General features: G+C 39.0%; 1 protein-coding gene across 1 annotated transcript in view; it reads left to right on the top strand.

The window, feature by feature from the left end:
* Positions 1-14,891, top strand: part of stk17al (serine/threonine kinase 17a like) — a 50,595-nt gene that overhangs the window by 24,704 nt on the left and 11,000 nt on the right. Inside the window, exon 2 of the mRNA XM_048560698.2 lies at positions 721-933. Coding sequence (XP_048416655.1) covers positions 721-933 — 213 coding nt within the window. The remainder of the gene's footprint in view (positions 1-720; positions 934-14,891) is intronic.

The raw sequence follows: 14,891 nt of genomic DNA, 5'->3' as shown, positions 1-14,891 counted from the left end.
GAGGTTTGGGTCTGAATGCACAACCACTTGATAAAGAGTTGGGTTCAGTGCATGGAAAGGAAGTCCAGTGTTTGGAGCAATGAATCTTGAATTGTACTAAAAATGGGGAGAGAAGCACTTCTTTCTTCCTCTGCTGGTTGTATACATTTTTTGCCACTGTTGCAAGTTTTTATCCATTTCACGCCAATTTTACCCAATCCTGATGGTCGTCTGTTGCAATCAGAATGGGTTTCATTTATTTGACCTTCAGCAGAGTGAATGTATGACTTCACAATTGTACAATATAGGTGCACAATATTTCACTACACTCAGTTGGGATGGTGATCAGCTATTTCTACTACCAATGCTTTTAATTAGAACAAATTAGAATAAACATGTAGTATTTTAGACAAGTTTAGTAATTGTTGAAAATTATAGAACTTTCAACAATACTACCTCGACACTTGCCTACAATGAATGGCAGGATATGCTTGGTGGGCTGAATGGCCTATGCTTTTTCCTATACACTTGTACAAAGTGTGATCTGTAAATCTATATCTTGCTGTTAAATTGCTAATTGTTATAGCAACTGAGTGTTCTAAAAGTATGGGTGAATGTAAGAGTAGTGACCTAATAGTTCTAAATGTGATTGTCATCTTCCTAGTTTAAGATTGAAACCATGTTGAATCTGATCTTTATCCATAGGCGGCAGCTAATGATATGAATGATTTTTGTTTGCAGGGGAAAGTTTGCTGTTGTCAAGAAATGCATGGAAAATGCTTCTGGAAAGGAATATGCTGCCAAGTTCTTAAGGAAGCGAAGGAAAGGACAGAATTGCCGCATGGATATCATTAACGAGATCGCAATTCTTGAGATGGCAAAAAGCAACTCTCATGTGGTAGACTTGCACGAAGTGTACGAGACAACTTCAGAAATCATCTTGGTGCTGGAGTAGTAAGTACGCTGTTGGGATATTCTCCTTGTCTGCTGGTATGAAATGTTTGAGTGTTTTCTGTTCTGTGATATACTCAATCTCCAATCTTACAATGTGAGATTTCAACACTTGCTGTGGTGTATGGAACTTTTGCTACAAAATAATGTGAGTATTAACAGTTTTGCTTATGACCACATAAAGCATGATCTCTGCAAAAACGTAAATGTGACGAGTGTAAAATCCTTTTATTGGGCCGATGAGTTGCTGATGTGTACTGTTCTCCATAATCAGCAATTCATGGACATTATATCATTTGATGAATACATGATACACATTTCTGATAATGGTGATGCAGTTGATTAATGTAGAAGGGAAATACCCTCTGTGCTTCACTTTCAAGATTCTGTAAGCTTGGCATTTTCACAAGGCTGCTAAAATGCTTGTGATAGCAAAATCTAATGGAGCACTTGAAGTGACAAAGCATTCAAACTGCTAGGATCATCCATCAATCCTCTTGTATAGACTTTTAGGAAAATCTTTTCACATTTGAGAATCATAAGACAGTCAGTGTAAATGATTACCTCACTACTTGACCGTATGATCTAACCTGATACCCAAATGTGTATTGGCAATAATGATGTGTTGTGGGAAGTGCTGCCATTTCAGTGAATTGTTTAAGCCAAAGCCCATTTTGCCTGTGCTTGTGTTTAAGAGCAGCTGGGATTTTTCCTAGTATTCTGACCATGATTAACCTTCTTCAATTAGAACAGGTTGGATGATTGTTTCTTTCTTTACCCATCAGTATTAACTATGTAACAGAAGTACATAAACTTCAGAAGTAATTGAATGGATGCTGCATTCTCCAAAGCCTCTTTTAAAGCAATCTCCAAACCCACAAGCTGTACCATTTTAGCAGGAATGAGAGTGTGAGGACACCACTATGTGTTCTCCCACCTACACACGTTCCTAACGTGGAACAGTATAGCTGCCATCCCTTCACTTGCTGGGTGAAAATCCTGGAAATCCATTCCTAACAACATTGTGATGCACCTACAGCATGTGGCCTGCAACTATTCAAGAAGCTGGCTGAAAGGCAATGAGAGATGGGAAATAAATGCTGGCCACATTCCTATGAAAGAATGAAAATATTTTGAGATAAAATAATGATGTATAGGTACTGCATAAATGCAACTCCTATAGTTCTTTGACTATAAAATAACTTTAGCCTAATTTGCCCTTACTCTCAAAGTTCCAGATAAGACGGATCTGAGAAGTGAAGCATTCTCACCTGGATTCACTTCAGGATTTAACAAGTTCCTCAAGGAAGGGAAAAAATAATATATCTAAAATTTGGCCATGATGGCACTTGCTGAGAACTTAAAGAACTCGGAGCAACATTTGCCAGCACTTATGAGATTTATAAGTCAAACACTGTGCAACGTGATGGGTGATACATTCTGTTAGCAGTCATGCACATCACAGAATTACTTCAAGTTCCAAAATAGATGACATTGCCATAGATTATGAGAAAAATAGTGATATTAACGCAACCAGCTTTTTAAAATCCAGTCACCGTAAAATGTGTTTTATTCTCAGTTGGCCTTTCTTAAGCTGCCCACCAGCTCTCTGGGTTCATCCAACATTGTTATTTTTGTACCAACACTTAGGAGCTACAAGAAAATTTGGAGCATCCACAGTATAGCAGGCAAAATTCCTAATCAACAAAAGCAGGCCCCCTTAATGAAAAACAGAGTGGCTTCTGTTATCTACTAACATGTAAAACGTGTAGTGAAATCAATTTTTGCCTTCACCTGCCAGAAAGCATTGTAACAGGATCAATATCAGTTCATTATAAAGTATCCATCATTGAAACCAGTGATGAAAAACTAGGTCAGGACAGATGATGCAGCATTGGCGCTGAAGACAAACATCTAAACCAGTGAGTTTAAGATGCTGGATTTTGCAGAGAGCAAAAAAAGTCAACTGTTAGTGTCCTGAGTGTCCAATGGTGTTAGAGCTAAATAAAAACCTTCAGTCTAGTTTGGACATTATTCAAAATAATTGGTATTTCTTGCCTCTTAAGTGCTTATTTTCTATTTCACTAAGATATTGCTTGGGCTTTTTTAGCCATTAAAATGCTAAACTTTAGAATTAAGAGAGGCTTATGAGAAATTGAATATTATTTACTTGAAACAGCTGTAGCTTGCACGCAATTCCTGTTGCAAAAGCAGACAGAATTGTAAAGCCACATCCTCAGTCTGACTTTATTGGTCAGACTATCTCCGGTAACTGTCAACAGATGATTATAAATGATACAGACTGAAAATTATTCAGGTTGTTGTCCGTATATGGTTATGTGAAGTGATACTAACTTAATGTTGGTCCTTTAACTAGGATTATGGGGGTTTCTCCTGTATGGCTAGGAGAAAAATGGTACAACATTTGTAAGCTATGACTGAGCTGGGCAATGTTGAAATAAGCTGGTTATAACCTGCCTTGGCAGATATTCCCAGACAACACTTCACCATTATAGGACCATGTACATGGATTAAAACATTAAAGGCAAATATTTAGAACTCAAGGCCCCCTGGGTATAACAATAAAAACACTAGCCCCTGATGGCAAAATGTAGGTTGGGTGGGTGGCCAGCAGTAAATCCAAGGAGAAAGAAGGTGCAGACAATGATGCATGGGTGGGATGGCTGTTGCTAGGGAGAGGACATGGTGTTGGTTGTACAGGATATGGGGATCCTGTGTAACACAAAGGATGGGTAACTGACTCTGATCAACCAATAATCCAGTATTCAAGTCTTTTACACTGTAATGTGACGTAAGTGTATACTATCAATTCAGTCTATGGGTTGTGAGCTATTTTTTATTTTCAATAGGAACCTCCCTCTCAAATTCTGAATTCGAAGATTCAAGTATAGAAATAGCCATTTTTTAATATACTGAAGATGTTGATGTAAAAACAAAGTGGCTTCATTGTATCCATTTGCTATGTTTTTTTTAAGCTTCTGCTCAATATCATGATTTTTCTCTTGAAAGCTAACTCTGCAGTACAGTTTCACATGTTCTGACTTTGGCCACTTGACCGAGGTATTGCATTCTCAACAGATTATCTTGGGGAGTAAACTAAACGATTTCAGAAATTAAAACCAAATCTTGCCCTTCACTCACTTAGCCTAAGTGCAGCTTTCAACAGCATTCACTTGATAGTCATCATTTGGTTGGACCTTTACGCACAGTAGATCTCTTACGGCCTGAAGTCATTTGATTAAATTTTAACCAAGAATTAAACCAGGAGCCATGAAGTGTTGGATCTGAAGCAGGCCATTCAGCTCACCGAGGCTGCTCTGCCATTCACTGAGATCGTGGCTGATCAGAACCCTCAATTCTGCTTTCCTGTCTTATCCCTATAACCTTTATTCTCTTGCTGAGTAAAACTCCGTCTGTCTCAGCTTTAAATATATTTAATGACCCAGCCTCACCAGTCCTCAGACTTCCTGGTCTTTATTCCTGGTCTTTATCTATGTTAGTCGGTGTGCATATGAATGGGTGGCTAGGACAGCTGAAGGATTATTTCTAGAATAATTCAAGACTGCTTTTAACATTATAATTTCTATTTTGCCGAGATTACTGAAACCTTTGAGGAGGCTTTATTCTCCAGTTTATAGATTGCAGTATTCAGATCTCACTGTCCAGATATAGTCTTTTCATGTTGTGTGTCTCCCTGTGAAAGTACCACAAAAATGTTGGCGGCCATTTAAAAGAGAGTGATGCTTTCTCTTCTCTTTTGTTCACTTAAGTGACTTAAATGTTATATTTGCTAGTCCCCCAGTCAACATATTGACTGCCATGAAAATCCGTCACTAGCTTTTATAGTTAGGTAAGTAGATCATAAAAATGGCGTCTTTCATTCTTGCCCTTAACATTTAGAATACATCAAATCAGCATTTCTCAAGATGATTTACATTTTAAGAGAGACAACATCTATGAAGTTGTGCTGAAGGGTTAGGTGTGTGGTTATGTGGTTTGCCGAGACATTCATTCTAAAAGCTAGCTTGAAGCACGAGTTCTCATTTCACACGTAACTTATCATCCGGTGGTTTCATCTGGTACCTCAGCAAGCATCATTCGAGAAAATCTGCTCCAATAATGAGAATTTGCACACATCCTACGCACCACTTCCTTGAACTTCAGAATTTTTGTTCCAAAATGTTGAACTTCACAAATGCTCAGCACATGCCAACCAGTGAAGTAGTCTGACTTTAGAAGGAAAACGAGATGAATGGTTATTAATGGTTAGAACAGGGTGGATTTCTGAAAGGAAGAACATGGCTGCAGAAACTTTTGGAGGGTCCTATTAAATGTGGATGAATTGAGTTAAGTGGGCTGCTGTAAGGCTGGTTCTGAATACAAATTCACATGTTTCAAACTTAGCTATCTGACCTCTCTAACCTCCAAAAGTTTAAGAGTGTTCACATACACTACCTTTAGACTTTCCTTTTCCATCATCCCTTAGCCCCATCTTTGTCAGCTGTATCCCAAACTCTATCATGCAGGAAGTTCCCTAAGGAAGAAGACAGATATTTTAAGGCTGTTGATATTCTAGAGCTCAATATCTTGGGAAAATCTCAGCCAATATTTTTGGAACTAATATCAGAACAAGCATCTAGAATTGGTGAAATCTCAGAGGGCACTAGAGCTGGAGGAGTTTGCAGAGATGATGACATGCAAGGTCATAGAAGATTTTGAAAATGGGGATGAGAATTTAAAAACTGAGGCAGTTCCAGATCCAGAGCCACTGTGAAACCAGCGAGCAGAAGCTGATGGGTGAACAATACTTGGTGCAGAGCAGGATAACTGCTGTAGAACTCAGGATGAGCAGAGGCTTATGGAAAGTAGAATGATGATGCAGTCACAACAGCATTTGAATAATGAACTCTAGAGATAGTAAACATGGGATTGAATATTTCAGCAGTTGATGAGCTGATGGAGTAGCGGGAAACTGCGTTATTAAAGAGATGCAAGTTGGGAATTTTATTGCGAACGACATATGTTTGAAAACTCAACTCAGGGTCAGATACGATGCTAGGGATGATGATTTTAATTGGTGTAAAAGAAAGTGCTTTAATGTTTGATACTTATTTCATCCATTAGTGACCATACTCCCCTTTCTTTACTGCTCTACTATGTCCTGGTGACTGTGCATATTCTAAGACATGTTACTCAATGTAATGTGCACCAAAAATACATAACTATGGTTCAGTTCATGTGCTACTATCATCAGATATTCTCATTAAAACAGCTTTGCATATATATGAAGAGTTGCATATCGTTTTTACATTGTATGTTTATCACATTGCCTTTCAAAAACTTAACACTCCCTAGGGTTCATAGGCTACCCATAAATTTCTCAATTCATTCTTGAACCTTATGAGGCCATCTGAACGTGTCAAGGAGTGACACACCCCAATCTGCACATTATCCAGTGCTGATTAGAGAAAATGTTTGACATTAAGTAGATGCCATTCCTTTTAACTGGCTTTTCAACACAACAGTTACCTGTTAGCAAGGTGTTAGAGCTCAAGCAGCTGCATTCTCACTGATACTTTATACACACCGCTAGCTGATGAGCATGCAGCAAATGATTGCCTGCCACTGACTGAAAATAGCCTTTTTGACGGAAGAGTGAGAGCTAGCACCTGCACAGTTCAGGAAACGCATCTGACTTGGGTGGCTGGCAACCATCTCTGCTGCTTTAAATTTTCAGATAAAACGTTTTTTTGTTTGCCAGTTGTCTTAAAAAAAAAAGTCTTATATTTGTGTCACAATTTTCATGACCCCTGGATATCTCAGCACTTCGTTGACTATAAAATGCTTTTTGAAATACTTTCACTGATGTAATGTAGGAATAAAGCAGGAATGTGACGGAGATGTCCATTTTAGGAAGGTTAGTTAAGTTTGATTTTGAAGCTCAGTCAAACGCTATTTATAAGCTGCTCTTGCATGATTCTAAGGAAGGGTAGACACAAGGTAGGCTGTTTTAACAGTTTGCAGTTCTGATGAGGCAGAGGATCTGAATCTCTTCCCCACTGTTGGTGCCTGACCTGCTGAATCTCTGCAGCATTTTTAGTTTTCACTCCAGGAGCACTTCATTGCTTATAAATTGCTGTGGATGACACGAGTGTCAGCAGGTTTCCAAACATTGATGCTTTGCTACTTGTTACCTAGAAAATAGAATCTCTGACCTTGAGGTTTATATGATTCATTTTTGTACCGCCTTATTGGAGAGATCATTGGAGAGCCTAAATATTAAATTTCCTTCCTGGTGAGAATCAATTCACAAGTCCTAACTGTGTTGAGACAGTACTAAAACAATGCTACAATATTAAGGACATTTTCGATGCGTCCACACAGCTCTATCATTGAAAGCCCTCGAACTTAATTGGTAATATTGATTCTGGATTGGTACTTCCTTGTTTTAAGAAAAATCAGAGGTAACAAGTATACCAGAACAGGTTTTGTAATATTTGAATATGCAATAACTATAGCTTGAAACAAAACAAAAGTTCCAAAAACAGGATTGTTGAGCCTGTGACCAAACATGTCAAGAGTTTTAAAAGAACAAGCATAATTACAAAGCACTTGAATAATGATGTTGACCATTTTTTCAATACAGAATAAATTATCACAGCAGTTCTCCAGAGCATAAAGGACACTTTATTTATTACTTACTTGTGAGCGATCAAAAATGGGCCCCCTTATTAAAAACCTTAAATGTGTGACCAGAGATAACTGTGTTATGTCCAAGCTAACTACATCCTCTTCACATTCAACCTGCTGTACCACTTTGACAATGATACAGATGCACTGCTGTGAGTTAGGGGTTTCCACTTTGGATATCTTTTAGTGAATTCTTAAGATCACAGTATATTACAGAGCAGCACCAGTTTTGTTTTGGGGCGCAGGTGAGCACACTTTAGTTTGTAGAAGCATAGGAAATGGAAGTAGGAATAGGCTCACTATTAAGTACCTTGTATCCTTAGACTAAATATGCTAGACATTTTTTGTGCTTTGGTGTGTGCTGCTGTGCTCTCCTTTTCAATTTGGTAATTTAGTTAGGTGAAAACAATAACCCTCGATTTCGCACCCCCCCCCCCCCCCCCCCCCGCCCCCCAACCACCATGCATCAGGAATGAGAAGGAATATTCTTTACTTGATGATTATTGCTGCAACTACACAGAAGTACACCACCATCTGAGACAATGCAGTACCCTTGCCACTTTGCCACCTTATGTGTTCACTCCCTCTGCCAGTGGCAGCAGTGTGTGCCATCTGCAAGATGTACTGAAACGCAGCATCTCCCAAAACCTCTACTACCCAGAAGCACAATGTCCATGGGAACACCTCCACCTGCAGCTCTCCTCCAAGTTACTCACCACCCTGACTTGGAAATGTCCTAGAGCCCAGTCCCTGATCAAGGTTTGGAAGGCATTGTCAATAGAATCTTAGTGCATTGTTTAGTGCCTGTTATAGATTGTACAGACTGCTGCCATTGTGCACTGGTATTGGATGTTGAAAGTGTTAGATGGGCTTCCAATGAAGCAGGCTGGTGTCAGTTTTCTTGAGAGTTGCTAAGCTGTACTCATCCAGACAAGTGTGGAGTACTTCATCACATTCCTGTCTTTAGCCTTGTAGATGATGAACACGCTTTGGAGAATCAGGAGGTGAGTTACTCATGACGAGGTTCCTACACTGTTTCTTGCACTTGCAGCCGCAGTATTTATATAGCCAGTGCAGTTCATTCTGTGGTTAATGGTAACCCCTAGGATGTTGATAGTGGGGTATTCAGTAATGGTGATGCCAATGAATATCAAGGAGTGCAGGATAGATTCTCTCATTGGTGATGTTCGTTGTCTGGTACTTGTGCAAATGTTATTTGCATATTTATCAGCCCAATCCGGGGCATTATTCAGATCTTACTGCATTTGGACATGGACTACTTTTAACAAAATAAAAGGTTCTAACATGCATTTGTAAGGGCTATTATTGAGTGAGTTAATTTGCACCTTTGATTAGAAAGGAAGTGGTGTCTATAATTAACGATAGCTAATTACTTTGAGGAAGTGAAGTCGACTATTTTTGACTATTCTGTTTGATTTCTGTTTGCTGCTTCCACTCACAGGCCTTGGCTTAGCAGTTGATAGTTAAAGTGATCTCTCTGCATTAAGAGTAAATGTCCAAGTCCAAAGTCAGATTTCTAGCCTAGTGATATCCCAAACGTTACTGTTGATGAGGTTCTGATAACCTTAAGGGGGTTGGGGGGGGGGGGGGGGGGGGCGCGGTCAGGGAAGGGGAGAGAGAGAGAAATAACATACGATTATTCTTAAATGAGCAGATAGCATTTGAAAATAACAATGCTTTTTTTTTCTCCTTTTGCTGTAACGTTGCTAAAATTAACCAGAAGTTTACATCTGGTTCAACAATTGCATAGATGCCATTTCTTTAAAATCATTTTCGCCTAGTAACTTTTGTGCTTGGATAATAATTCTGTGTTGGAATTATGAGGCTGTCTGGTGTCTGATGTATAATTCGGGAAAGAGAATCATGTTAGAAAATTTGCTTGTTTATGACAAAGTTTAGTGAGTTAGTTGGGTCAATGTAAAGTTCCTTGATGCATTGATATTTACAGATGATAGCTAAAGAATTCATGAGATTGGGTCTTGAAGCAGCATTGGATACTAAATTAAGTTGCAAAGGCCAAATGTGCTCTCTCTTTTTCTCCAGCCTTGTGTTTGCATTCAGCAGTTTCCACCTACAGAAGCCACAATACATTGCAGAACTATAAAAAAGCTATTAAAACCAATATATTCTGAAACTCCTTCTGGCCAATTCAGAGCCATTGTTTTGACAGTCTAATAGTCAAAGTACACTATTACTACTGGCTAAATTTCTCCTGCAGCTTTGCCTGTTTATAGCTAGCATTCATCCTCCCATGTAGGTCTAACTCGCGTTGAGTTACATGCTAAGGTAAATGCCAAGGGAAACTTCTCTCTGCAAAGAGTTTTGAAGATTCAGAATCATTGAATAGATTTGATGGCGATGACAGCAATCTTCTTTCACATTTGAGTAGATAGCAGAGAGCAGACCAGTGTCATAATTTTTCTGGATGTGCAAACTGACGTACTCACTTGTATTTATTTTGGAAACACCAGTCTCTAGTGGTGCTCTGTCTGTTGCTTTTGTTGACTGTTTACAGTCAGACTTGGGTGCTTTGGGGGTGGCGAAGGAGTGGATTTGGACATTACGACAAAAATTGACCTTGTTATCTAATCCACAATGTTTGTTTTTCTAAGTCACTGCGATGTACGTTCACAGCAGCTATCTCCCCTAACTCCATAAAGTGTAATTAGTGCAATTTTGTGCAGTTATTGATTTGTACTTCACATGAGGACACAGTCAGTCAGGACTTCAGCTAATGAGCCAGTTTAGAACAAGATAAACTCAGCAATGAGGAAAGTTGGTCACACCTTATTGGCCATGTTACAGAATTAACATGCAGTATGTTTGCCAGAAAGCCTCGTTTCCTTCTGCTATTGGCCATGGTGTTAATCTGTTGAGTGAACAAATGTCACCACTTCAGAGCAGAAAGGAGAATTTTATATTAATGCATTGCCATTTATTACTGCTAACCTCATGGGATTATTTCACTGCCTTCCGAATAAGAATTGTTTCCTGCTGAGTAGGTCAAATAGAAATCTGGTCTGCTTTTGCTTGTCCTAAACTGCATTCCAACAGCCCCAGCCTTTTGAAAGCTACACCACTCTTTCCCTGAGAGAGATCTCTGCAATATCTAGCTAGCTGCAGAAACACAGGCCCACAAACCCTTTGTCAGTGACTGTCAAGACTTAATCTGCTTGTGACTGAAGTTAAAAGTCAAAGATAGATGCCTATAATACCGCAGAATGCACATTCCTGAGTCAACAAAGATGGCAACGTCTCAACCAATGAAATGTTCAAGGAATTTTGCCTTGGGTAAACATCCTACTTACATCAGCTTGGTAGCAGATTAATAATCTTTTAATACCCTGCACAAACAAGAGCCTGTATTTCAGGATAAGCTATATCTGAGCAAAAGCCACAGCCAAAAACAATAAGAACTAAAGATCTGCAGTGCTTTTGATTTTTTGATGTCAGGCAACAGAGTTTTATATTGCCTGCAACTTTATCCTGTGGAAATATTTAATGAAATCCCTTTTCTTAAACTATAATTAACTACTTTTTTTTCTCCTGAAGTTTGTTAGTCTTCCTCAGTGCAACCACTTTGTGGTATTTTTCTTCAGTTTAGGCCTATTTCCTGGGAGAGTTGCTGCCTTTTTATTGTAAAGAATCTGAAACTGGAAAATAGATGGAACTAGACTGCTTGAATTCCATGCTGGGTTACTGGTGTGCTGTGCCATGCAGTGTTGAGATACAGATCTTTTAAAAAATCAATCATGTATCAGGAAAGCTGATATACCTCCTGCCTTCAAGTGAGGAACTGGACAGATGACAAATTTATATTTTTATTTAGTGAGAAACCGATTTCAAATTTTCAATAAAAAAACAAAGTAACTGTGGATGCAGTAAATCGGGAACAAAAACAAAGTTGCTGGAAAAGCTTAGCATGTCTGGCAGCATCTGTAAAAGATTTAAAAAAACAGCCAATACGGGGTGTCCGCTGTGGGTGCCCAGCTACCGAGACATCTCGGATCATCCTTGCCTCTGGGATCATGCAAAAGCCAATCAAGGAAGTAGAGACAGCAACACAAACCTTTCCTCCATGATAGTCAAATTCCTTAGCAAAGGTTTGGCTGCAAAAAGTGTTCACTGTGAAGTCACTCACTGCTCACTCAGTCGCCACAAAAGCAGATTGTGTGGTTCATTGATACTTGAGGGAGTGTGCTGTTACACTTGCTACATCTAAAACCAAGAACGCACTTCAAAAGTGCTTTTCATTTTGCCTTCTGGCTGCAAAAGATGTGATATACATTCAAGTCTCTCTGCCTGACAACAGGCTGCTCTTATCTCCAGACCATAAATAAATACATATGGCCATTCCTTGGAGGTTTTAAAAATGGATTCACTGAATCATCGCAATGGACAGCTGTGCTGAATTAAATTGAAACAATAACAGGGAGAAATTCAAAAAATGCAAGAGTACCTAACACCATTTTTGTAACAAAGATGTGAAATCATGTTTTTGAACAGGTGACATTCCTTTAGTTTCAAGCAGCTTCTGTTGCCTGAACATTTCCCACACCACCACCTCCCCCCCCACACCCCCCCACCTCCCCCACTGCCAGTTTTCCAGCACACTGACCTAGGGACTGCAACATGGAAGCTGCCATGGCTCTGTCGTCACCAACAAAATAATCCATCTCTGTGGGTCTTAACAGCTGGGTCACACCAAGTTGGCCATTCATGCTGGATAAGATTTGAATGCCCAGTTTCAGGATGCAAAATTGTCAGCCTAAGCCATTTGAAGGCTGCTTGCATGTTGTGAGTTGAAGAAAGACTCGCATTTATGCAGCACCATTCATGAACATGCACACCATCCCAAAGCACTTTACAGTCAACAGAATACTTTTTGAAGTATCATGGCTGTTCCAGTATAGGATTTGCAGTATCCTCTTTGTGCAAAGCGATGTGCTCAAATGGCTCTGCGATAATGTTTAGATTATTTTGCTTTTGTTATTGTTTGTGGGATAAGTGTTGGCCAGGACTTCGGGGATAACTACTCTTCTTTGAAAATAGTGCTGGAGATCCTTACCTGATTTTGGGAATGTGGGGTGAGAGATAATTTGGCCTCTGTTAACGCTGTCATTTAAATCCAGGCATGTCCAATATGCAATACAGTCAGAAGAGCATGAGAGTGTCAACTTTGATGTTTGTGTTCAAGCTGTAACACTGGACCTCTACCCAGAACCCTCTTACTCTGAACTGAGAATGCTATCAACCAAGCCATTGCTGTCACAGTGTTGTGGTTGAATTCTGGATGGGTGTGTGTACCTGTTTGCAGGTGAAGAAAGAGACCACATGCTGCAAAAAGACGTCTGTATCTTGCTTGAGTTTATCTTAACATCAAAGTTACTGGATTGACTTCCTGTTAATATCAAGATGAGCATTATGCATGTATTATGCATAATGCTCATCTTGATTATGCATTATTGCATGCAGGTTAATGGTATGTTGCAAATTGTTAAAACTCCTTTTGGATAAAGAAAACATTAAATAGGTTAGCTTGTCTAATTTTTACAGCATTGCACTGATCTTGTTTTTGATATACAATTTAACAGTTAATTAAGATGTTCGTGATTAAAACGAAATTTTCCATTTTCACCTGTTACACGATGTGACGGTCTGCATTTGTTCAGCTTGCATCATTGACCATTCAGTTATCAATCTCAAGTTGATACAAAGAGCCAAGGGAACTGAGATCAGTAAGCCAGATTTGAAATTTGCTACATCACCAAACATACATCGTTCAGATACCTATCACTGTCACTATTAGCATATCTAAACTTCTGGATGACTTTTGTGTCCTCGGCACATAAGAACAGGAATAGGCCATTCAGTCATTTGAGCCTGCCGTGTTATTTAATACGATATTAGCTGATGGAATGCCTGAACATATTTTTACCTAACCTTTCCAATAACTGTGTGGACCACAGGCATTCAGATCATTGGTTTCAAACTGGAGTGGAAGGTTTAAATGGGTAGACGCTTTCTTTTCCACACTAGAAAGGAAATAGATTTTCAGTCGCTAATGGAGTAGGATATTGCCTTTTTTGACCATGGCATGCATTAGCAAACGCCTTAATTCCTTCAATAAGGCATGTATATAATTACCTATCATTATACTAATCTTGCAGAACTTTTTAAAAATTCCTCTAGTAGCTGCCAAGCAATTCGGAAGGACGTAATCAGTCTGTAATCAAAATAAAAATAATCCTTTTTCCCTATTTGATGTTCCCATGAAAATATCTTGTTTCTTAAATTTTACCTGAAGTATTTTAGAATGTACATCTTGTGTCTGTGTGGCCTTTAGATACATGGTTGTCATTGTTGGCCAGAGTAAACAAAATTTCTGAAGTTCTCCTTCGTTCATTGTGTACGGGGGGGGGGGCAGGGTTCGTCAGGGTGAGTGAAAGAGGAGAACATACAAGAGAAAACAAAAATTTACAGAAGTCTTTTGTTTCACGGTATTTAGTTGGTAATTCAAGCAAAATATTGGATAACAGCTTGAGGCACTTTACAGAACAACACCAATAAATTTGAATAAAGTCAGTTACAAATAATAATTCCTGAAAAATGAAACGCACTACTTGCTTGCACGAATTCTAATGGATGATTGAGACCCTGTCTTTCAGGAGGTACTACTTGTCTTCAGTTATTTTATTCAAAATTTTGCCTCATTGATGGAGTGGAAGTAACTAAAATCATGGCGTTGAAGAGTATTTTTAAGTACTCACCTGTTTAATAGTTCGCGAGAACATAGTTCTACAAATTGCTTCTGTGCCCTGCCCCTCATGGAGATAAACTTTTCAATGTTCATTAAAATAGTTTTGCCCATTCCAGTAATCACAAGGTAGCTGAACAATGTTTGTGGTGACACATCTTTTGCTTAAGTGGACCAGTTAGCGTCATCGGGAGTGTAAGGTGTGACCGTTTTTCCATATCCACATTTTAAAGTACAGGGTGTGGCTTGTTTTCCATTGATAAGTAAAATACACCTTTGTCACTGTTCTGTGTGCTCAAGCATCAGAACCTGGCATTTACTGTTTATGACACTAGCTATTTAGTATGTAGACAGGATGCTGCTGTATCAGTGATGCTCACAGGTTTACTCAGAGGATAGAGAAATATTGTGTGCTTACATCAGAATCAGACATCCCACCTTGGAGAATCAAAATACAACTCCTTTGCCAAAT

The sequence above is a fragment of the Stegostoma tigrinum genome, chromosome 31, assembly GCF_030684315.1.
Source record: "Stegostoma tigrinum isolate sSteTig4 chromosome 31, sSteTig4.hap1, whole genome shotgun sequence".
In the NCBI taxonomy this organism is placed as follows: domain Eukaryota; kingdom Metazoa; phylum Chordata; class Chondrichthyes; order Orectolobiformes; family Stegostomatidae; genus Stegostoma; species Stegostoma tigrinum.
This window is presented reverse-complemented; position numbering and strand designations above follow the sequence as displayed.